General features: G+C 39.8%; 1 protein-coding gene across 1 annotated transcript in view; it reads right to left on the bottom strand.

The window, feature by feature from the left end:
- Positions 1-24,518, bottom strand: part of myo15aa (myosin XVAa) — a 36,152-nt gene extending 11,634 nt beyond the window's left edge. The window contains 45 exon segments of the mRNA XM_034142268.1: positions 146-205; positions 511-626; positions 766-886; positions 1,003-1,096; positions 1,330-1,477; positions 1,711-1,765; positions 1,934-2,056; positions 2,495-2,559; positions 2,947-3,067; positions 3,261-3,307; positions 4,544-4,679; positions 7,291-7,385; positions 7,622-7,722; positions 7,845-8,036; positions 8,573-8,645; positions 9,159-9,349; positions 9,946-10,181; positions 10,712-10,807; positions 10,916-11,042; positions 11,997-12,082; positions 12,186-12,239; positions 12,352-12,436; positions 13,047-13,222; positions 13,313-13,430; positions 13,908-14,032; positions 14,133-14,178; positions 14,347-14,501; positions 14,580-14,657; positions 14,887-15,012; positions 15,265-15,396; positions 15,522-15,617; positions 15,752-15,875; positions 16,165-16,223; positions 18,181-18,294; positions 18,931-19,092; positions 20,281-20,394; positions 20,484-20,546; positions 20,661-20,753; positions 20,755-20,785; positions 21,193-21,265; positions 21,268-21,293; positions 23,357-23,431; positions 23,726-23,835; positions 23,984-24,047; positions 24,436-24,518. Coding sequence (XP_033998159.1) covers positions 146-205; positions 511-626; positions 766-886; positions 1,003-1,096; positions 1,330-1,477; positions 1,711-1,765; positions 1,934-2,056; positions 2,495-2,559; positions 2,947-3,067; positions 3,261-3,307; positions 4,544-4,679; positions 7,291-7,385; positions 7,622-7,722; positions 7,845-8,036; positions 8,573-8,645; positions 9,159-9,349; positions 9,946-10,181; positions 10,712-10,807; positions 10,916-11,042; positions 11,997-12,082; positions 12,186-12,239; positions 12,352-12,436; positions 13,047-13,222; positions 13,313-13,430; positions 13,908-14,032; positions 14,133-14,178; positions 14,347-14,501; positions 14,580-14,657; positions 14,887-15,012; positions 15,265-15,396; positions 15,522-15,617; positions 15,752-15,875; positions 16,165-16,223; positions 18,181-18,294; positions 18,931-19,092; positions 20,281-20,394; positions 20,484-20,546; positions 20,661-20,753; positions 20,755-20,785; positions 21,193-21,265; positions 21,268-21,293; positions 23,357-23,431; positions 23,726-23,835; positions 23,984-24,047; positions 24,436-24,518 — 4,665 coding nt within the window.
- Between the last annotated feature and the right edge of the window lie 482 nt (positions 24,519-25,000).

Genomic DNA, 25,000 nt, shown 5'->3' with positions numbered 1-25,000 from the left:
TTAAGATATTCATTGCTATCGGGATGTTAAGAGCATTCCATGGAATATAACAAAAAGTGTTTCTGAAGTGAATTACCTACCCCACCTTTAATGCACAATAAATGTAGAGACAAGTAAATAACTAATAAGGAATACATAAATCAACCTGTCTGAAGAGCAGGTCAAGAATCAGCGGGCTGTTGAATGTCTCTTTAGGATAGAAAACCTGTAAACAGACAAAAATAACAAAAATATTTTATATTTCATGACATTGTACAAGGGGAAATTGAATATTCCATTTCTACTGTCTGGCACCACTGACTGATTCTGGAGTGGCAGACATAATAAATTGATATTCACTACAACAAGATCTTCAAAAAGCGTATACTTATTTTTGACAGTCTTTGTTTCCTTACATTTGCTGTAAGGTTATATTTCAGGGCCATCTTAAATAATGTTCCTTGTGATAGTTTGTGATCATAAATCAGGCACAGCTTAAATAACCGTTTAACAAACAATGAAGAAACACACCTCTTTCCTCATGTAGAGTTTCCAGGGGACGTTGGAGTAGGTGTAATATTCATCACTGGTCCTACTGTGGAGTTGAGTCTGAATGATCTCCTGCTCTATTGGCAACTCTCTAGAAACTGGAAACACAAGCACACACAAAACGTTTGACTTCCCATACGGTCCATTCACATGCAGGTGTGAAAGCTGTGAAGAACTTTCTGCCATTCTGCTGTCTATTACTGTGCGTCGTGTCACATTAGTGTGTAAAATGTGTACCTGGAGGGGGGGCGGGGCTTAAGCTGGAGCTGGTTGGCCCAGCGGGACGAGACTTGGTCGTCTTGGTAACCTTAACTCCTCCATCTTCTTTACGTAGGGAGGATTGAGGCTTCCTTTGAGTCTGAGGATTGAAATAAATGTAAGATTCCATTAGAATGTGTGTGTGTGCGTGCGTGCGTGCGTGTGTGTGTGTGGGGGTGTGTCTTTGTCTGTGTGTGTTGAGTTGAGTTGGGGTACCGGTTGTGGGGGGTTTGCCATCTGATCTCTAAGGATTTCCATAGCTTCATCATGTGGGTCTGACTTCTTCCCAAACACCTTTCCATCACCTTTCCTACACACACACACACACACACACACACACACACACACACACACACACACACACACACACACACACACACACACACACACACACACACACACACACACACACACACACACACACACACACACACACACACACACACACACACACACACACACACACCAATCAGTAGATGGACAAAACCCTTTTATTAATATTCATGTTTCAAAGCGTATGTTACAAAATGATGAGCGTGTTACCTTTGTGGAGCAGGTCCAGTAACAGTGGTTGTGTCGGCGGGATGATGCTGTTTGATGATGTCTTTGATGTTGTGGCTGGGATCGATGCGCTCTGTGTTGCTGGCACTGGATCGTACCACGTCCTCAGGAGGGGGGCCACGGGTCGGACCTGGAACAACACTTTCTATTAGATCGAGTACTTACTGAAACATAGAATTATGTCAAAGCTTCTCCAGGGGGCATTTTATGAGATTGCAGAGAGGTAAAAGAACAGTGTGACCCTTCAGCTATTAAAATCCTCTTCAAAAAAAAGCATGGGGCATCCTGAAGCTTCACTGTGATAACCGTATTAACCACACAGCAAATCTACCGACTTACATTTAGTAACTTAGTAGAACTTACTTATTTTGCGCTGAACGGCAGCAGGCTTGTACGGCGACTCCTCACTCTCTCTGGTCTGCAGGAAAATAAGTTTTACCGTTGAGTATATTTTGATGCAGGACAGAATGTATACACACATTTCATATAACTGTATTAGGTAAGTTGAACGCAATAATATTAAGGTTAAATATGTTAAACTTAATATTATTGCATGCAGGCAAATCAGAAGTATGTGGATACTCACAGGACTGGAGTATTGTGTCATGTGATGCTGTGCGGGCGGGGACCGAGGCGCCGGGGCAGCTGGGGGGAAGACGGCCAACATCTGCTGCTGGATCGCTATGGCCTGCATGGTCATCTGCTGGGCCTGCAACACGCATAAAGTACACCTTGTATACATATAATAAAAACCTAAATAAAAACACCTATATTAATGAAGTGATTAGGATTAAAAGACCAGTTAAAAGGGGATGTCGCTGATAAATAGCTAATCTACAAAAACGTGTTTTCAGCTGTCGGTTAAAATTATCCAAGTGACTCCCAGTCAGTCATCGTCAAGAGTATGATACCGATAATATTAGTATAGCTTCATCTTTATCTGCAACTGTGCAGAAAGACCAGGTTTAAACTGAATTAAATAAATATGCAAAAGAAAAATACAAAATCTGTTCAACATTCAAATCTTGATTTAAATATGAAATTCACTTTGAAGCTTTTTGGTACAGCCCAAAGTGTTAGCATATCTTTTCCATATAACTCAGACAAACACACCAACAGCAATATCACAATAAGCAGAGTTACTAACCAGAATGATAGCTTGCTGGTTGATGATGGCCTGTTGCTGTTGAGTCAGTATTGTGTGCTCAGATCCTAGAGAAATAAGAACAATCAAACACCCTTTAGTAAAGATGATTTTGCTGTAGAAAACAGCAGAAGCACACACAGTTCACATTTAATTTATTTAAATGTATTATGTCAACAGTTGAAAGCAATAATATTAAGTTTAAATACAAATTATTAGGTTCAACTTAATACTGTATTATTCCTTTCAACTCACCTAATACAGTTATGTGAAATCTGTTGACATAAAACACTTAATTAAAGTCAACGTTTCAGTTTTTTCAGTGCACATGTCACAGCAGACTCCTCCACTTCAATCAAAACACACAGAGGAACTTGTTTCAAATGTAATTGTAACTCCACCACGCCCTCACGCTTCAGGCCAAACATGCTGGAACGCACCCCAAGGGGCTGTACCTGGCATACCGGCCATCATAGGTAGGCCTGGAACCACCGGGGGGGCGGCAGAGAAATGGGAGGCGACATTATCTGACTCAGCAGCGGGGGGGGGCAGTGCGAGAGGGCGAGGGGGTGGGGGCTACACGGGAGGCGGGAGGGATGGTGGAGGAAGTATGTGGGTCGTAGGGGTGTTGGGGACGGTTGTATTGGTGGAATGGTTGTTGTTGTGGGGGTGGTGGTTGTTGTGGAGGCTCCTGCTGCTGCTGCTGTTGTTGTTGTTGTTGTTGTTGGTGTTGTTCGTGGTGATGGTGGTGGGAGGGGATTGGCATGGCAGGGATGGGGGGCATCATTCCTCCGGCTACTGGAAGCACTGGCACAGCTTGAGGAGCGACAGGTTCAGGGAACAGGTTAAGGGTTAGGGAAAAGTGCTGCTTATAAACCTCGGTTTTTTTCCGACCCTATTGCTAATTTCATCAAGGGAAGACGGGCTCAGACAAGATCATCAGAAATGTACCTGTTAAATATAACCTGTTAAACATCAGCATGTTAGCATGTCTTCTTTTTTTGTTTATACATTTTAGTGAAGGGCAAATGTTATTCATGCTATGTACAATTAAGATATTAAGAGTCATTCAATTTTGCTTACTTTTTAAAAATATACCCCCTACCAACTCCCACCTACTGCCCCCTCCGTTGCTTTTGAGGTCTAAGGTACCCGGTGCACACAAAATGTCATGTAGATGAATTACATTAAGTCTTTAACAATTTATGCCTACTGTTTTCAATACAACAATATAATTGAACTACTCAGTACTACTACTACTTCAAACTCCGAAAACCAGGAGTAAAAACAATCACATTGTGTACAGCCATGCAGAGACGCATGCACAGAGACGCCTATAGAAAGGCATTAAGTGATCAAATGAAAGCATGTGTGTGTGTTTGATAAAGAGTGTGTAGCGAGAGAGAATTTGAGAGTGACAGAGGCCTATAGCGAGTACAGGAGTCATCTGTGGTTACAGTGAATGGCTGTCTCTGCATTATCCATGAGGTCATTACAGCTAAACGACTAACGGTTAACGCTGGTGAACTTTACACCTGGACCGGTTCTGTGTCACTGAGCCTCAAACAACCTGGGAATAACTATAGTAACAAATACAATGTTTGATACACTTCAATAAACCACATTAAAGGACTGCCTTATCTGTATTATGTGTCTATTCTTAGATTTAGATTCATATGATGTCTCTTTTATTGTGTATTGAGTACAGGTTGAAAACAGACTAACCCAAAACATTTCAATCTTGGCAGTGTTTCCATTAATCAGGGAACTGTTTATCTAAGTATTCATGAACTTGAGACTAATGCCAAGGATTTAGAAAACAACTTAAAACAAGATGAATTATTGATGTCAGTGGTGAGAGAGGCTTGAGCAGCAGGACAAAAGAAGGGTGAGAAATAAAATAATGGATCATAAAAAATGTAAAGACCCAGTCTGTAACAACTTGTAGGAGAGACACAAAACTAACTGTAAAAAATTAAGAATGAATGGAAAATCTGGAAAACGAGTAGATGTAACTAGCAGGAAACACACACACTAACTTGAGTGTTTTACCTCCGGGGTGTATCCCTGGTGGGTAAGGCCGACTGGGGGCTGGTTGGGTCTCCCCCTCTCCTCTTCCTCCTCCTGTCATGCCGATACCTCCTCCTCCCTTCATCCTCGCTGAAAAACGTCCAGACTTTTCCATGTCCTGGATAACAGAGAGAAAAAGGTAACAACGACCCTTTTCAAATTTAACAAAAATGTTAAAGTGGTAAAAACTCATCAACACAAGAAAAAGGACAAAGTAGTAGGGACTCTGATTAAATTGTCTTAATGCAACATAACCCTCTAAACTGTGAAATTCAGCATTAATACCTTATAATCCCAGTACACCACTGAATACATTGCAATAAACATGTTATATATTGTAGTACAATGTGCATATTTCTACACATGTATGTACTTATCTTGATTTTAATGTAATTCAACAATGTCTCAAACTGTCTTAAAACACAATTTCCCACGGTAAAAATAAAGCTTTCTGATTCCGATTTTTTTTTTACACTATTTCAACACAACAAATCCAAATTGCTACTTTTTGGGGAAAACTGCTTTACTGCTCAATAAGTTAAGTACTCAATATTTTAAGCAGCAGCTGGAGAAGGAGATGTCAAATAATAAAGTCTCACAGGCATAAGCTACAACTTTATCAAAAGCAAATCCAAGAGAAATGTTACCACACACGGTTTGATTGACAGCTGATATTGAAAACCAAATACATTTGGAAAAGAATGGGTCTCAAGGACACTTTTTTACAAAAATTATGGAAATTAAGTTTTTTGAATCCAACAAAGTGCCTTAGTTTACACCCTTAACATACCTGCATTTCTTCCTGTTTCCTCCAGTTTTTAGTATTAACAAAAACACCAAAAGTGAAGCAGGTAACAGAGCAGTAATCCCCACAGAGCTCAGCACACCTTCTGCCTGCTGTTCGGTCCAATACGGCAGGTCCCTCAGTAACTTAATCAGCCCTGCTGTCTGCTCCATTCATACACAACAGAAGCTTTGGATCACATGTTCCCTGCATCCATCAACACTCCCTCCATTCACAATGCAGATCAGGTGGGAGCGTGACGTGACACTTTTATACCTTTCTTATCTGCAGCGAATGAGAAATTCCTTCATGCATTAATCAGTTTTTTTTTGACCAATTTATCAATTGACTGGCTATTTGAATGTCACAAAAGTGTGAAAAATGTACACCAGATGAAACCAGACCCAATGAGATGTTGTGACCTTGCTGGCTCACAAAATGGAACATTTGCTGTGCGTCTGACTTCTGTTTTCATGTTTTGATAACTGTGAAAACAATGCAAACCAATAGAGTGCAACAGTGACGCGTCCTAAAGCCCGGAAGTAAACTCCTTCCGGTTCCTTCGACAAAAAAACAATGCAATTTCTCCATAGGATTTTGGAAAATAGCTCGAAATAAGGTCTGTGTTTGACACACATTGAAGAGACAGATCACGTTTTGTTCTGCCGGATAATATCCACATGTCTACCCTACTTTTATAATTTTCGAATCATAAATCTAATCGATAGATTTATGATTAGAAAATTATTTATACTTGTCGAAGGAACCGGAAGGAGTTTACTTCCGGGTTTTAGGACGCGTCACTGTGGCACTCTATTACTGAGAAAAGTAATTACAACCCCTACACCTGCATTTTTACAGTGTATTTGATTAAGCAATTTATGGTTTCAACACTAATATTATTATTATTATTATTATTTTTTGTGTTTTTTTTAACGTTTTTTTACTGGCTGACACTTTAACTTCAACAATTAAACATGTCAACATATTCAAGTGGATCGAGGCTTAATATCTGAGTGATTATTTTTATTTCATTTTCACACTTTTATTAATTAGATCACACATTTTAAAAGAGGACAAATTAACCAAACATTTAAAATAATATGATATATATAATATATATATTAAACTAATGATGATGGAAGTATTAACCAGCATTTCTGTATATTAAAGGGGACCTATGATGCCAAATGCACTTTTTGATGTCTTTTATTCATAAAGATGTGTCCCCGGTGTGTCGGGGAACTCACGCAGCGTCAGAAAATAAAACCCTCTCTCTTTTCCTCCGTACCCAAATCTCTAAAAACGGGGCTACAACGGAGCTGATTCAGATTTGCGTCCGATATGACGTAATATCGGAAATGTAGGCTGGCTTTACACCCACGGCCCTATCAGAAACGTTGCTATCAGAAACAATGCCCGACTGTTTAGGACGTAATATGGTCGGTGTTTACATTAGCATCGCTAACACTCAGAGATAACCTGTACTGCACAGAGCATGTGTGTGAAGAAGCAGGAAATAAAAAGGAACTCACCTTATGGTATAACCGGCAAGAGAGAAAGCCTTTGAGCTCCATACTGTTTCAGAAATAATCCTTGATAATCCATGATATGGCGTTTCATCACGGCAGTATTTAGTTTAGACAGTAGCTGCTGCTGGGTCCCACATGAGCTCAGACCCCTCCTTTTTTTTTATCAATTCCTTTTTTTTTTAAAGCTTTATACCCCAAATCAGCACTTTTGAAACAGGAAGTGAAATAGAGGGATATGAGGCATGGCTAGAATGGGTGATCTTTTTGGTATTTTGAGCAAAACACTTCATAGACATGTTTTTTATATTTTGTTATATATCTGAGACCTATGCTATTGCCTAAAAATAGCATGATAGGTCCACTTTAAAGGTAGAGGTGTTACTATATTTACAAAGCAGAGGGCAAGTACTCACTATGCTGCTGTCTGACAGCACCGGGTCGAACAGACTGTCGAGGTACCGGTCCATCCCTCTATGAGTCTGACCGTCACTGAACGCATCGGACTCTACTGAACACAGACACACAGCAGAGCAGCTTTCAACACATCACATCATGTACGTTTTTAATTACAAGAAACCTTAACTATATTATAAAATATGGTGCAATTATATGTACTTGTTCTATAACAAAATGTGAATCTGACCTTGTCTTCAAATGCAATAGATGTATAAAGACTTGCTAGTCCTGTATATATTCTTGGTAATACATGCATAAAATATGAGGGATATAATTGTGTGTGTGTACCGTGGCTGTGGTAACCGTCAGAGTCCGGCAGACTGTACGCTGGTCTGCTGTTTCTGAGAGGAAGATCCTCATCAGAATCGAAACCACTGCCAAACAGAGCACTGAGAGGAGGGCAGAAATTGGAAGGAAAGGTACATTTTTATGAGGTAAATTAGATATTTAGTGTAAATAACTAGATCTCAGTTATGTATACATGCATGTGTGTGTTTGTTTGTGTACTGACAAGCTGGTGTTGGCTCTGACTCTGGCCGGGTCGTTGCTGCTGATGATGAAGTAGCTCTTCTGCTTTGGGAAGTCAGGAGGAAGCTCCAGGTCTGAAATCAGGTCCATCACATAGTCGTGACCCGCTAACTCCACCCACTGGCCGTGCTCCTTCATCAGGACTGAACTCCCCCTCCACCAGTCCGACACCCCCCTGGAAGAAAGCCAACACATATTTTGAAATACCCCCTTATACCTACTTAAATAATGCACATATTTTACAACACTACAGTTTGTATTTTTTGCAGTAAAAGGAATATATTGAAGAGTATGAAGAATATAATGAAATTGTATGTTCATTAAAGCGGTACAAATACAAAATTAACATATACTGTAGGTTCAAGTAGGAAGATTAAAGAAATACAGAACGGTTTAAGAGGTTATTCATATACGTAGAAATTAAAAAAAAGGAAATAGCACAACTAGCTAAGGAGAACTAGAGCTGAAAATGAATGCCTTACATTAATTAGCCTAACTTTGTGTGTCTTGTAGGTGAGTGACAATAGACACTTTTTTGGTCATTATTGCAATGATTCAGAATGAATTTCCTTTAACAAGGATAGGTACAATCTCATGGAAAAACGAAGGCCCGATTTATAGCTCAAAGGAAGTGGAAACTAGTGAACACACTAGTGGATAGAGGGGAAATAAAGGTTGTCTGTTTCCACTTTAAATATGAAATGTTCGCACCTGTGGCGCAGTATGTCCCCTGCTAATTCCTCCCCACTGGTCCAGGAATGGACCGGACACAGGAACGATGCGCCTGTGGGGAAAACAAACAAAGAAACCTTAATTTAACTGTCCCTTTCCACTGTGCTTTTTAAATCACTCAGATTGGAGTCGCACCAAAGCAAAATACAGTAAATTGAGCCATTAAGAGGCCCGAGAGCCCGGTATAGTAGTTCCATCACCTGATACTTACTGGCAATGAATTATCAATGACCAGGGGCTGTAATGGATCCCACTCAATAAAAGTAGTGCCAGCAGTCTCTGCCACACACTCGCTTGTATTTGAGCCGTGTGCTCATTTACAATGTAGTTGAGAAAAACTGCTTACTTTATATTTAATATGAAGTCTAATGTTTTCGATGTGACCATTTTTAAAATAAACGAAAGATTTGTTGAACAACTGATGGTAAAATAACAATTAAAGAGGAACATTTTGTGAATATTGTGTGGTTTCTGTCCCTTGATCTGTAAGCAGTGTTTGAGAATGTTACGCTAGGAAGCTGTAACTGCGAGATATTTTGTTAGAAAAAGGCGGGAAGAATCTCACCGTCAAAGCAGTGCACGTGCAACACCATGTTAGCCTTCTTCCTATTGGCCGTCCACTCCAGGAGCGACAGCGGATAGGTCCGTGCAGTCTCAGGGGTGGAGCCAGACCCTAGCTGTGTCTTCTGATTGGCTTGAATTAGTCTGTGTTGCAGCAGCGCCTGGCAACCAGCGGGGGCGTGGTCAGAAACAAACCTGCAGAGGAAAGGTCACCTGAGGTCACAGCCTTTATTGAAAGTAAGTTTTTATGCCTATAAAACATAGTTTTTTCATGTTTTGTTAACAGAGAATTAACCTTATAGTATAGTAAAATATTTTGATACATTTAGATATTTGAAAAAATTAAAGTAAAGTCCTAAAGTAAAGGTTTTTAAAAAGGTCACATTTCAAAGTTAAGTACATTTCCTTTAATATAATGATGTGCTACCTGCCTCTACTTATTTAGCTTTTCAAAATGGATTCGCATACATATTATATTATTCCTAATAAGACGATATTTTGTTTTTTGGTTTGTTTGTCAGCAGGATTATGGAAAAACTAACCAATGTTTTTATGAAACTTGGAGAAAATGTCTAACATGAGCCAAGGAAAAATCCATACAAATGATGATGCAGATAAAAAATCACTAGAATTATACATAAACATTAAAAGTATATATATAGTTATTATTTTCCGTTGTGTAAATGTTTTTCTTCTTTCTACATGTATTACAATACTACCCCATTCCAATTTGCCCGTAGAAGTTCGTATTGTTTCAATGATTCCTCTAAACACAAGAAGTCCTGTCTTACTTGAGCAGATATTTGTCCATCCTGGCGGAGGGGGCGAAGCTGCAGACGCCGGCCAGCAGCAGCAGCCAGCCTCGCTCGGCGTTCTCAGAGTTCACGTTCCTCCACACCTGGTTCACCACCTGAGCCAGGATCTCGTCCTGTAACCCTGGAGACGACAGGCTCCTCTGGATGATGTAGTTCCCAAACATGTTTTCCTGAGCCCCGTTCAGGTGAGGGTCCCCCATGAAACGCAGTACCTTGAAATAAAAAAAACAATGACAACTAACTCAGGGTATCTCACTGCCTCGTAGAATATTGTGTATTGTTGTAGCTTTCTTTAAATGTGTCTGGATTTCTGATTTGCTGTCAAATTGGGCCTGTCCTGGCCTCAAAGAACTGTTTCTTAGTTATTCACATTATCATTTGTCTGTCTGAGGCTTAAAAGACTATTTTGTTACGTTTAAATACCTCCCCTGTATGCAGACTTATGTAGACTTTAATTCGGAACATACTTTTGGAAGTGAAGAACAAACAATGTGTTGCTTCAATTGTCCTCCCTGATTGGCCCCAGACGGTAAGTGACAAAGGTTTTAGAAGACTTTTAACTAGTTGGTCTGTCATGCTCAAGGAAAATGGGGAAAGGCAAGTGTGGGTTTTAAAATGGTTTCTCCTTTTTGTTGCTGGTCTGAAAAACATTGTTTATCCAGAAGATCAACGCCTGTGGCAGAATGTGTGAAAATGTATAATCAGTATTGAAGTGCCATGTTCATGAGAGAATGGAGTGTACCATGATGAAGAGCTGCAGAGCCTCTCCTTTCAGGTCCTCCTCCACACGGGTCAGTGGAGACTCCAGAGGCGCCGTCAACATCCCAAACTTTGGTTCCTACAGCAACAAAATATTCACAATGTTTGAATTTACTGTATATCTACAGCATGGTGATCTGATCCTTCAGCACTGACTGTGAGTATACTGTTACACTCAGTGTCTCACCCTAAAGTAGATCTGCACATAGCGGAAGAACGGGTAGTTGTTGATGTCCAGAGGCAGGGTGAGTTGAGCCTCTTCCTGGATGTGAGGAGTTTGAAGAAGAGCCAGACAGTCTGAGTGCAACTCCCTCCTGACTGGAAACAGAGAGAAACAACAAACTGCAAGTCAGCTACAAATATAGAAAGATATACTGTATACCAGGGGTCGGCAACCTTTTTGATATGATGTGCCATTTAAAAAAAAAATTGTGATCAGTGTGCCGACGATCGTGAACTGTCAACGGGAGGGCGGGGGGAGCCTCGCTGCGGGGGAGCAGTGTGTGGACCTCTTTCACCTGTAAGATGCCGTTTAAACACATTTAAATAATTGGTTTAAACGGCATAATAATAATAATGACGACTGTCCGTTCTGTGATTCCCCAGAACACACAGATGGCCAGTCCGCCCCTGTGTAGCATATTATTTTCGATGAGAGACGAGCAGATCGCCACTGAGCTTTCAACTAAAAACACAGCCACGCAAACACTGCGGCATGTACAGCTCCTTATGGGTAGCCTACTGCAATTGGTGAAGTGCGGGCGCGCTCCGGCAGCACTTCACCCCTGATCGTTTCACCACGGAGGACAGCAGCAGCAAGTCGCCTGGAGTTAAAGAGAGCGGGGAGACGCGCTCTGGCGGCGGTCTCGTTCAGGATCCGAAAATAAAATGTAAATATTTTGCACACTTATTCCACTTATTCCTAGTGTGCCACTGATATATTTAACATTACAATAAAAAAAACTAGAGTTAAACATATAGATACACATGATATACTGTTATACTTTAAATGTCCACTGCTGAAGCTCAACAGACACGATATTTGAGGGATAAAGTTGACAATCTTTATGAAAAAATTGAAATGCATGGTTTATTTATCAACTGCCACCACTCTGTCAGGAATATTCAAGTCAGTCCTGGAGATGACACTTTTAGTGCTGATGAGATGAGACACATTCAGTGAGAGCTCAGCTATTGGGCTCATGAATAATCTGTGTTTGCACTTTAATGTCACTTCTCAAACAGGAAGACAGATGACGGACATTGACAGACCTCCGGCTGCCTGCAGTAACGCTCCCAGCTCTGCAGGGATGACCAGGTGTGTGACGTTCACCACCTCCCTCCTGGTCAGCTCCTGAAAGAGTTTTTACTGTTTTTTACTGTCTTGTGGGAAAAGAAGATACTACTTTTACAGATACATTTGTCCCATATTTATCCTGTCAAAACGTCCATTGTACCATCTCTCTCCTCCTTCTCTCCTCCTCAGCTATCCTCTGGGCTTCAAACTTCATCTGAAACAGAAATCATACACAATTCAAACAAGAGTAAGACAAAGTTAAAGCACTAAATTGTCACAAAAGTGGGCAATGTTTTTAACAGTATATGCCTGATTGATTTATGTACCTTGATATATTGCTTGCGGTTGACGTACATGTGGACGAGAGAGCGAAACCGAACCAGACTCTGCCTCATTTTCACATAGCGCTTCCTGGAAGGCAGAGTTAAGAATTTGAGAATCACCACGTTAACACATTTTCTCTTAATGTCATATTTTGATAATTCTTGCTACACATACAACAGGACAAACGTTGTAGGCATGCTACAAGTAATTGTTTCAGAAGTCCCTGCTAAAATGTGTTTTTTAAGCCAGGATTTGGCTCAGTTTTATAAAACAATTTTGATTTTTGGATAACATGCAGTGAGTTTTAATATGAGGCAATAGTTTGTATTAAAACGTTTCCTTCTCAATTGATATGCATTCATTTTGCAGTTATTGTCATGCTTGTCTGTTTGATATCCAATATGACCAAAAGAAAACACTGTTGTTTTGGGAAACTTTAGGTCATTTTTGGCCAACCATTGGTTTAAATGAATTATCGTCTCTCAAAATGTACCATCATTTTTACATACATGTGTTACCCATTAAAAAAGTGTATTGTTGTTAACCTTAATTGGTTTTCCTCACTGCTAGGTTATACAATCTAGATAAAAGTAAGTACATTTGTTTACATAAATGCTTATTCATCAGATAAATCAAGCTTTTTACTTTGTTGCTTTTTACAAACAGTTTGATTTCTCTGAAACAGTAGAGAACCGACCTGGTGAGGAAGCCTCGGCACTGAGCCTGCAGCCCGATTATCTTCCTGCGAAAAGCTACGAAGCGTTTCCTGACGAAGAACATGCGGGTGTAGCGCTGCAGGGTGAGAGCGGCGAGCTGACGGGAGCGCTCCCGCTTACACTCCAACAACTGGTAGATGTCCTCCTTCAGAAACAGCTGCCATTCACACACACACGTACATGTTATTAGTATTGCATTGCTAGTTTTGTGAAGGATTAGCATTAACAAATGGGAGGAGAGACTCACCTTTGTGACTCCAACGTGGAAGTCTCCAGGTCGGAGAAGACACAGTTTGCTGAGCATTATTATACAGTTGTCTCCATTCGCTGCTGGAGGCTCTCGTAACCCCACCAAGGACTTATACCTGAGGAAGACACATTCACATACTCATATGTACACTTCTACACAAATACATTGGCTTTAAAAATAATATATTTTCAAATGTTTTCATTCTCTACAGATTCCTTTAATTTATTTATTTTTATCTATGGAGAAAAAAAGTGCTTTTTTGTCCAGATGATGTGTTTCTTGTTGTAATACTCATTTTTGCCACAGGTGGTCAAAGAATGAAGAAAAAATGATAGAGACAAAAAGAATATTCTCCTATAAGATTATTCTGAAATCACTTTTTTTCTACTGATTTTCAGGCATACTCAACGCAGAGAGAATAATTAGAATATACTTTGAAAATAGATCAAGGAAATGTTTAGTTTTTTCTCACTTGCCTCTCATGGCTTCCATATTTAAGCAACTCGATATCACTTCCCATACAAACTACCTAGTGCCTTTCCACCAATGGGCCTCCCACCATCTTGTGAGTACCACCATGTGTGTGTGTTACCTGAACAGGAAGATGTAGAATGGCATTCTGACAGGATACCCCTCTCTACGGATCCTGATGGTCTCGAGCACACCTGAGTGTCTCAGCTGACTGCCGACCATCTCGTCCTCAAATACACCCGGTTGCTAAACAGAGAAAAACGTACATTTGAAAAACAATGAATGTCAGGAAACAGTGAGGCATTGGCATCTGTCGAAGAACAGAAAGTCTGAAAACCTACAGTACCTTCATATTATTTGGCTTAATGCAGCGTACAAATACAGGGTTGCACCTGAAACAAAAGAAAAGTAAACAACATTAACTTCTTGCAATTTAATTTGTTAATTATAAACTATATTTGTTTTGTTTTTTACTGACAATAGGGACAGTTTGTGGGCAGCAACTGTGTGCTATGAAATTATTTTCTGAGGGTAAACATCTCCTCTTCTGTCAGGCTCACCTCTCCATCTTCTCCACCAGCTCCAGCAGAGACTGTTGGAACTTGTTGCTGACGGTGGGTGCTTGGTATCTCCTGGTGACCGTGCTGCTTTTCCTCATGTGACCTCTCTGCTGACCTGTGACCTCTGCGTGAACCAGGAAGAGGTTTGACACCATCTGGACACACAGAAAAACATTTCACTGAAACACATTTATTCACGTGAGATATGTTGGAATATGGTTCTCTTCTCTCACCTTGTTCTTGCTCTGAATGAACAGGTCCAGAACATCCTGACGGACCTGGTCGTAGTTCTTATCAAGGAACTTGTAAACCTGTGTTATTGACATCACAAATGATTAGAATCTGTCAGGGAAAAGTTGAGGTTTCCAGCAGTGTTTTGTGTTGTTTCCATACACTCTTTTAATTTTTCTCCATTGTGTTACTGATCATAGGTTATCAATGACATTATTGTCATTGTCAGTCAATCAAATAAATGTTTGCCAACTGGAAAACTAATAGCAGGTTTTGTCACTCGATATAAGCCAATCAGAAGCTGTGTACCTGGTAGGTGACCCGTCCAGCGAAGTGCTTGATGGTGAACTCTGGGAGGGGCATCTTTGGCTTCATATAGAGTGGGTTGTTGCCGTGGTGATAGTGACATTTTTGGAGGAAGGTGTGGTCTGTCGCCTGGCAACAAAGCAGAAGACTCTAAGACTTAGAGCACATGTATTTGTTTCTGTCCATGTCTAAATAAAATGTGTTAAAGCTTTTGTTATTCATCCCCTTTCAATTTGGAATTTAATTTTTGGTTGGTAGACCTTGGTGAGCTGGTCATTTCAAAAGTAGCTCACAAGCCAAACAAGTGTGGGCACCCCTGCTCTAAGTGATATTTAAATGTGTGTGTGTAACATATATGTACAAAGTTATTTTCTGCCCCACCTGTGGGAAACAGCTCTGGTCGTCCAGGATCCTCAGCATCCCATGAGGCTTAGCGGCAATGAGGTCGATGCAGGGCTGGTTGTCACTGAATGGGATGTCCTGCCAGGGGATCTGTTCCCGTCTGTACTCCTCCTGCATGGGGATCACATGTAATAACACTTACGAATAAAATGACTAAACTTCCATAACTAATTTAGATACATCTTGGTGTGTGTGTATGTGTGTGTGTGTGTGGCGTGTGTGAGACGTTGACTCACCTGTTCCTCCCTGAAAACGATCCTGTTGAAGAAGGACTGCAGGTATTCGTTTGCATAATTAATGCAAAGCTGCTCGAAGCTGTTGAAGGTCAGATCCTATTGTTCCCACACACACACACACACACACACACACACACACACACACACACACACACACACACTGGAGTATTTCTGGAGTGCAACACAACAAAGTGACAGACAGGTAGCAAGACTGTGTGCTTTCGTTGTACCTCAAATCCGTAAATGTCCAGGATGGAGATGGAGAGGGAGTGTTGGCGGGGATACACCTGAGCGTTGATCCTCTCTGTTAACCAATGGAAGAGCAGCGAGTACAGGATCTTGGCAACAGCATCTCTGGAGAACAAACACTTGAGTGTGAAAGACGGACAATAACAGTGAGGGGTAGGAATATTGTATGGAAATAAAAATGCACCATTATCTTTTAAAGTGGTGCGAGAAATAATGAATTGGAAGTCATGGGAAACAACAAGTATTTAAGGGGGATGTAAGAGTTAACAAACATAACTCTCTCACAGGTTTTGAAGATTTGAAGTCTCTTTATGTCAACAGAAACAAATGATTTAAATATGAACTGAAAGGTTATTAAACATTTTCATGTATTGAATATGCAGCTGTTGCTCACCTGGCATCAACAGCACTTTCCACAGTCAACGGGGTGTAGATTTTGTCCCTCATCGTCTCCTGTGAAAAAAGACAAAAGAGTAAAACATGTAAGGTAGCTGAAATGTCCATTTTGCCTTTTCAGTTTTTAGAAGCTACTGGGTTTTTTCACTTACGTTTTAAGGTAATACTGAATAAATGAGTATGTTTAATGCTGTGATTTGGTACATTGGAAACATTAAACTACTAATACCAGGGTATATGCAGGAATCAAATGTAAGACCTTTTAAGACATTTTTTAAGACCCTTTCCGTACATTTTAAGACCTCATCGCCACTTGGAGTTTTAACCGGTTACCTTGGCGACACACTTTACCTCACATTGACTATATACAGTATTGATTGTCCTTCCTCCTTATCTTCCAACCATTTGGACGCAAACTTGCATTTCCCCATAACGATGTTGTTTAACAACCGGCGTAAACGGGCCTTCGCGCGCTATCAAGCAGTGAGCGTGCGATGTCCTGTTCAGATGACGTCAGATCCAACGGGATGCCATAAATAAACTACACAGAATCACACTACACACCTACGCAATGATTACATTCAGGCAAACTGTAGAATACAACCTCTTTGGACAATTTATATACTTATTGAAAACAAGCTACAAAATGTAATACCTTGGAAAATGCCGTTTAATACTTTTTTATAGCCTTAATTTTCGCTAAATTGATTTATCAACTTTGAATACTTTTTAAGACCCCGCGGACACCCTGAATACATTGGATTGAGTGTCTTCTTAACAGTGGTGGTGATTAAGGAGAATAATGTCCTGAAGATAAGTGAAAGAAGTGAGGGAGATTGCAGCTGGATTTAAGATTATTGTCTTTTAAGAACTGCTGTTTTGTTTTTGTTGTAAAACCTTTTGAAATCCTTCTTTAGATAATCAAACCCTTAATAATGACTGCTCCTTGGAAACCACCTGCCTGAAGCAAAGAAGAACAATGGGGGACATGTTTTATAATTTGTATTATTCATTATTTTATCTTCTTAAGATTTTTGGATGTGAGTGCCATCTCTTCTGTTGATAACATAATCTGAAGCCAGATATTTGCAAACGTTTTTTTTTGTATTAGTCCTCCTGCCTAAAATGTGTTTCCAGAGGAGTTCCTGAGATCAAAAACGATTGGGCTTCAGCTCCTGCCTGGTAACAGGCTAAAGGACACAAAGACAATGAGTATAAGCCTTTCAAATAAATATGAAATGCTGTTTTGGTGCAGAAAAGCAGTAATCTTATTTAAAAAGGCTATGATGTCAAATGTTCCATCCCTCAAGCTGTTACTTTTGTGCGCGGCTGAGTGTGGCTATTTATAAAAGATACATACCGTCCAATATACGGACTGCAAACAAAACAAGGCAAGTGATGCTTCCACTGCCAGAAGCATCACTCTACATATGTATGTGTTTCTTCCTGCATGTGTACTGTGCTGTGTGTACAGGAGGATGTGTGTGTGGACATGTGTGTTGTGAGTGTAAGCCATATGCGCAACTAATGAATGCTGACATATCGAAGTCACATCTGTAGTTACATTGTGAGTAATGGAAAGTGTTTGAAATGTGTCTTAAAGGGATTCTGTCACCACACAGAAACAGAATCAGGCGGCTCTTCATGAGGTCAGATTTGATTTGAGATTCAAAGCATAATGAATGAATGACCACAGGGTCAGAGATTAGAGGGAAAACACTTCCCAGGTAACAGAAATACATTTTAAAAACATGCAACGTGCCAGGTAGATTGACCGAGGTTTCAGAGAAGATGACACGACAGCTAAGACTATTTATTTTTTAGAAAATATCAGGATAAGAACTGTCTTAAAATGTTTTAGTTGATTTACATTGCTGGTCTCTAACACCTTATTCAGGTTGTCCATGTTGTTTACTTATATAGACTTTTTACAACTGAAAAAAAAAGTCTTTGTTTTTGGCTGTGATGCAGGGATTTAAATACACATGCACAGTAAATACATTTTGATACTGACTGTGGTTTTGTATGTGATGGCTTTCTGTAGTCCCTCCGGAGAGATCTGCAGCAGCTCGGCCACCACTCTGATCTCCTGAGCGCTCACCACTGACGCCACCTCCTGGCCGTCGGCCTGACGCGCAGCACAGCAAGAGAAAGACAGAACACTTCATCTGGTATCCATATACTCATTATAATCTAGTTACATATTGGTATTGCTTTTTTTTTATTATCATCTTATTTTTGTATTTCATTGTACCCTTTTTTTAAATTAATAATTACATAAATAAATGCAAAATAAGATACATTTGCTGATGGGTGTGCAAGTGGTTGTAAGTGTTGAGGGAGTTGTGGATGTTTTTTGGTACAAGTGTTTAAAAGTAATAATAATAATAATAATAATAATAATAATAATAATAATAATAATAATAATAATAATAATAATAATAATAATAATAATAATAATAATAATAATAATAATAATGATAATAAATACTAATAATACAACATTAGTGTTTTTATTATAATAATTTTGTTTCGTTTTAAGTATTTCTTTAGTGTTGTTGCAGATCTTTTCAAGTTATTAATATAAAAAAATAGTAATATAAAGATCATTAGTGATATAGTTAGTATTGTCATATATAACCACAGTAAAAGGAGACAATAAATAAACCCATATCCTTTTTATTTCAATTGAGTTCATGTCTCATTAGCTCCTTATTCCCTTAACAATCAAAAACGAATAGAGAAAGATCTCTGGAAACATTACCTCATGCCTCTGGAAGTAGACGTTGCCGAGGTGCAGAATGGAAGAAAGAACTCTAAAGATGGCCGACTGGTCGTCAGGGGTGAAGTGCAGGATCTCCATGGCAGCGAGCAGACGCAGGAAGTCCTCTGCGTCATTCTTTCCTGTTATCCCACAATCCCCCCCCTTTAAGGACAGAAAGACAGTTAAAAGCAAACTCAAAGGTCCCCTATTATACTGTTTTTCATCAATATATTATAGGTCTCAGATATACACAAAACATGTCTCTGAAGTGTTTGGCTCAAAATACCAAACAGATCATTGCAGCATCCCATAATCCCCTCTGTTTCAGCCCTGTTTCAAAAGTGCTGATTCTCTGTCTGTTACTTTAGATGAAAATAAGGAGCCACTCCCCACGCCCCTCTGAGAGATATTTGGTTAAAAATAACACAATAGGCGCTTTCACACCGGAGTACTTTTCCCAGGAATAGTTCCGATAGTTCCTGGGATTTTTGCGTTCCACACCAAAAAGATCTGGAACTAGAACTTTTTTTTGCGAACCTTTTCACCCCTTTTTAGTCCCTGCTAGAGAGGTGGTACTTTCCTGGGGAGAAAAAGGTTCCAATTTCTGATTGGCTGGGCGAATTGCAAACCACGCCCCGTAAAACTCTGAAAACTTTTTGTGAAGCCGCCATTTTATTTGCTCGCATTAGCATTATTAGCATTAGCCCAGCGCACCAACGGAGAGAGACTAACTTATGGCAACACAAAAGAAAACATGGGAGTGGTGGAGATGAGGAGGTGTCGGCGTTCTGGCGATTTACTCGGAAGGCTTCAGTGGAAGCTGCTGGGAGTCCCAGCAGCTTCCACTGAAGCCAGTCCCCAACTCCGGGGACTTCCGGCCGGGGACCGGGGAGTGACGTCAGCGGCTCCCTCAGGGACTTATTACGGTGTGAACGCGATTTACTAGATAGTTCCAGGAAATAAAAGTTCCGGGGAAATGTTCCCGGGAACTATTCCTGGGAAAAGTACTTGGTGTGAAAGCGCCTATCGGTGCTCTAGGAGGAGATTCAGGTGATAAGGTGGGGGGGGGTGTTACCTCGGTTGGTGATTGGCTAATGGTTACACAAGCCAAAAAAACGTTATGACATCATAAAGTGGCCAAAATCTGATCAGCTCATTTTCAGACAGGTTTTTATATAAATGGATCAGGACAAAAAGAGAGAGAATCTTTTTTCCTGAAACGTTCAGAATCTCTTTACACAGAGGGGGGACACATGCTGATGTATAAAAGACATGAAAAAGTGGATTTTGCATAATAGGTGACCTTTAATATATGTAACCCCAGTATCTCCACAGGATTGTTTCCTCTACCTGGTTGAGGTAATAGTAGGTCTCCGCCTCCTGAAGATAGAAAGCCTGCCTCTGCTGCGAGGGAAGACCTGCCAGCATCTCGTAGAAGATATGATAGTTCCTCTCATCTTTGGCCTGAAGGGAAAACACAGATTTAATACTTTCTCACACAGAAAAGTACAAGATATTGAGGGTGATCTTATGTGTTTGTCGGTGTCTGTCACCTGGAAGACGATACGGGACTTTTCCAGTAGATATTGAGAGGTTATGGCACCACTGATCAACCACTGGACCGAGAGAGGGCAAAAAAATAGAGGAGAAAAAAAAGAGTAGAAATTATAATAATAAACTTTGGGATCACTAAAGTATATCTAATCTAAATATAATATAATAAAGAACACAAACAGAGTAAGTGATTCTATACTCCACTCCTCCAGAAAGATCTCTATGTATTTCCCGAAGCGACTTGAATTATCGTTCCGTACAGTTTTGGCAATTTCCAAAAGATTCCAGCAGAGGAGGCAGCCTCAAGTATCTGCAAAACATTCAAACACACAGTAAATGTTTTTTGAGCTTGGTGACAAACTGACAGTGTACCATCATTTGTTAATGTTTACAGCATACACACACCACACGCTCGACATACTTTTATTGAAGCAAGTGAAAAAAATCCATGAGAAAACACAACATCTCTGATGAATATTGTCACACACCACATCAAAACACAGCACCCTGCTATTCTTATGGTCATACAGTAAGTGAAGATGATTTGTAAACCATTTTAAATCATGCAGGGAACCCCATTACCTCAATCTGAACCCAAGAAGAGCCAGCAGAGAAACAAAGACATGGAAAAGAAGACGCACAGACACATTAGTCATCTTGTGTGAGTTGGTGTGGTGTCTGCCTGTCTGGGTTGCGTGGTTCAAGCACTTGATGCGTACCTGATGCGCAAGATTGCATTTGTGATGCATTGCTGCTAGATAGCGAAGGACCAGTTTGGTGCTTCCGTTTTCCCAGACCCGCTCTCTCCACTGAAACACAGGAAGGAAACATAAAGTAGCACATTTCAACAACAAATGGGCTATATAAATAAAAGATATAGTGTCCAATAAGTGAGTGAGGCAATCATATGTTTAATCAGGATATCCACAGGTACGTTCAGACACTATTTACACAGCCTGGTGAACTGGAAGAGGGTGCAGAGCCAGAGGTGTTTAACTGAATATGTCTAGTCTACCTGATCTGTGCAAATTATAATGTATAGCCCTGATCATGACTTTGAAATATCACTAGACTATCTTTGCTGTGAGTTGAGAAATCCATGGCGCTGTCCGTGGTGCTGAAGTCGTACTTTTTCTCACTTTTTCTGGTCAGTTAAGTCCTTGCATTTACAACATTGCCTTCTTAACTATAATAGCCCAGGGGGTTGGTAATAGTGAGCTACTATATAGTATACATGTATGGACTGGATGGACTCTCTAAATAGAATGATAATCCATTTAATCTTCAAGGTAAAGAAGTAAAAAGTCCAGTTATTTTGAAGTTCAGAGTACAAGATCATTAGCAGTGAACATTATCTGCACTTTGGGCACATTACACCCAGCGTTTATTAATCACTTAGAGAGTCCAGTATATTATACTTCTCACTTGCCTACTGGAGCTTGAGAAGGGTTTTGACTTAATTGACTAAGTGATATTGAGACCCAGCTAATCTTGCATTAGGTAAGGCCTCAATTCCACTTTTGCGCCAAACCACCTGAAACACACACTGTGCTTCATCACCGCCAACAGTTTAGCGCTAAATACCACCATTATGTCAGCTTTGCCAAAGGGGGGGCGGGAGTTTTGTGCGTGTTTGCAGGTGTATTTAGAGACTCCGACACTTTGACCACATTTCAGCATAGGGTTTCGACTCACAGGCTGGTTAAAACAGAGCCAATACTAGTCACTGGACCTCAGTAACCCCTTAACACGCACTCAGTGACTCACACACAAACACAGGGTCCGCACACGTGTACTCGGACACACACACCTCTGAAAGATAATCTGTTCCTGGCCCAGACCTGGCTGGGCTTTCCTTACAGGTATCTCCTTCCGAATATGGCTAGAGTGTTCCAGTTGTGTGCGAGTGTGGTCGTTTTTGTATTTAATATGAGAGTTATGGCTATTTCTCTGTATGTGTCTATTGTTTTATTTCAGAGTTAGATGTAACTGGCATCTGTTTGTGTGTGGAGAACAGTTGTGACAATGAGAGGTGCCTGTCTTAAGTTTACCTGTCAGAAAACCACAGACAGACACTCATGAATATACAAACACTTATCCAACTGGAGATGGAAACCTAACTGTCCAAGGAGCTTGATGGACACTGTGTGTATACCAAGGTTAAACTGCTGCTAAACCAGAAGGTTACTAATGATGTGCAAAAAGTCTGTCTTGTTGCACGAGGCAAGATTATAATGTTAAAACTGTTTTAACACATTAGGTTTGCAAAGACATATTAGGGTAATTGTGGGCAAACAAATAATAATTAAAAAAGAAATACAATGAAAATGACCAGCCAGGAAAGGTGGGCAGTATTCAGAGGGAAAAGTTGTTTTAATATAATATTAGAAAGTCACAAATCCACTCAGACATTAAAGCAACATATTCACTAGAAAACAATATTTTTTTGTAATATTGGGTTAATCCAACAAGAGTAAATAATTGTGGATTGTTAATCAATATCTTTCCTTTCATTTTTTTCTTGGAAAATGTTGTCTTTGTGTTAATAAAGAAAATAATTATCCAATCTTTTTCTCATTTATTTATGATTTTTTTTCTGTCATTTGCCACTTCAATGTTAAAGAATATCCAAGTTCTGTTATTTTCATGTAAACCCTAAATCCTACAAAGGCCCAGGTACACCAGGCGTAATGTGTGGTGTACAGTATGACTTTTTTGCAGGTAGATAAGCTGATAAAAACTCCTAGTGGATGAAACTCTATATAAAGTATATCTAGTTGTGAACTTGGTGATGTCTGGTTTGCAGAAACATGGAAAGTCATTTTTAATGATTGAACATTTGAGAAGATTATGAAGAGAGTCGCACTCTTACCTTATTATTATGACCTGGTTGTGTTTGGCATCCATCATTTTGGAATAAGCAGCGTTTGCTATGGCAAACAAATGCCTGAAAGAGAAAGAGTCAAGCTCAGATATCTAAAGAGATGAAAGAAATGAAATCTAACTCGAGCTTATGTTCTTGTTCCTATCCTTATCTTCAGTATATCTAACCTTATCCCCTGTACAGCCTTAATCATTTACCTAAACAATTCTATGTTCCTTTACTTCAAACATGTCAGCATACTTTCTTAGTTTAATATATGTGTTGTATTGTTTTTACAATGAAATATACTATACAAAAGTGTACTAAAAAAACAACTTTGTTTTCAGTTTACCATCCCCACAGTTTGAAATGACTCACGGAGGGTTCTCTCCCAAAGCATGACCCTTGTACAGCAGCACCATGTCCGTCCCATAGATGTTGTACATCTTATAGGGGTTCACAGAAACCAGAATACTACCTATGTATGTCTGAAAATAAAAGAAAGAGATACGTTTTTATGATCAAAACAAACAATGAAACAAACTGATTTGACTTCAGATTTCTATTTTCAAGAATGTTTCAGTAGTACAACGTTGTATGCAGGTAGTTGAATGTGTGTAGTGCTCAGATACTTGCATATATAATCTCCCTCTCAAATCTGTTCCTCAGGTTCAGCAGAACAACCCCTTCGTGCATCTCCCTAGACCGAAGCAGTGGAACAAACACATTTAAGGATAACAAAGAATGTATAGTGAATTACTCTACCATCAAGATTTCTTCACATATTTGCACTGAGCTAAATTCAAATCTGGCCTTTTTTTCCACTAAGGATTTTACCAGTTTCTTTCATCGATCTTTTGGCATTTCTCACCACTGTATTTCAAGTATATGCAGTAGCAATTCATCACTCTATTTACTCTGAGAATGAAACATCCCAGCACTTAATTATTAAAAGTCATAATTCACCAACAAATGACAGATTGCCTTGCATCACACTTTTATAAATGTATTTCTTTTGCACTTTAATGGTTACACTTCCCAATACAATCTCTCACAAAGAGGTGACCTTTATGTGATTTTCTACTTACTCTAGCTGTGTCATATCTTCCACTCCATCTTCCTCTCGGTACTCACGGGCTGCCATGGTGGGCAGGCTTCTGATGGAGTACATCTAAAATACAGGTATACATTCAGAAATGACGAGATGATACACATAACTCTGTGCACAAAGGGTTCATGTATTCATATATGCACTCCCTCATATGGAAATATTTGAATGAAAGAAATGAAATTCTCTCCCCTACATGTACAACTAATCATTATGGTATTCAGAACCCATGTTTGTCCCTCTTTCACCAAAACATGTCCTTATTACCTTACTTAACTCAATGTGCCCAATTTCTCCCTTAACATTACACATTCAACAGGAAGATTTCATCAAAAACTTAAAGTCTTAAAATATAGTGCCTAGGGATGCTCCGATCGATATCGGCCGATACTCACTCTCTGCCGATCGATCGGTGCTCTCTAAAAATGCCGATCGCGAGGGCCGATCGCATGACGTAAAATACATGACACTTTACTCTGCGCGGCAAAACAAGCTTGCCAAAATGGCTTCACCAGTCTGGCAGTATTTGAAGGTGTCCGAAAATG

Source organism: Trematomus bernacchii, unplaced genomic scaffold, assembly GCF_902827165.1.
Source record: "Trematomus bernacchii unplaced genomic scaffold, fTreBer1.1, whole genome shotgun sequence".
Taxonomy (NCBI): domain Eukaryota; kingdom Metazoa; phylum Chordata; class Actinopteri; order Perciformes; family Nototheniidae; genus Trematomus; species Trematomus bernacchii.
This window is presented reverse-complemented; position numbering and strand designations above follow the sequence as displayed.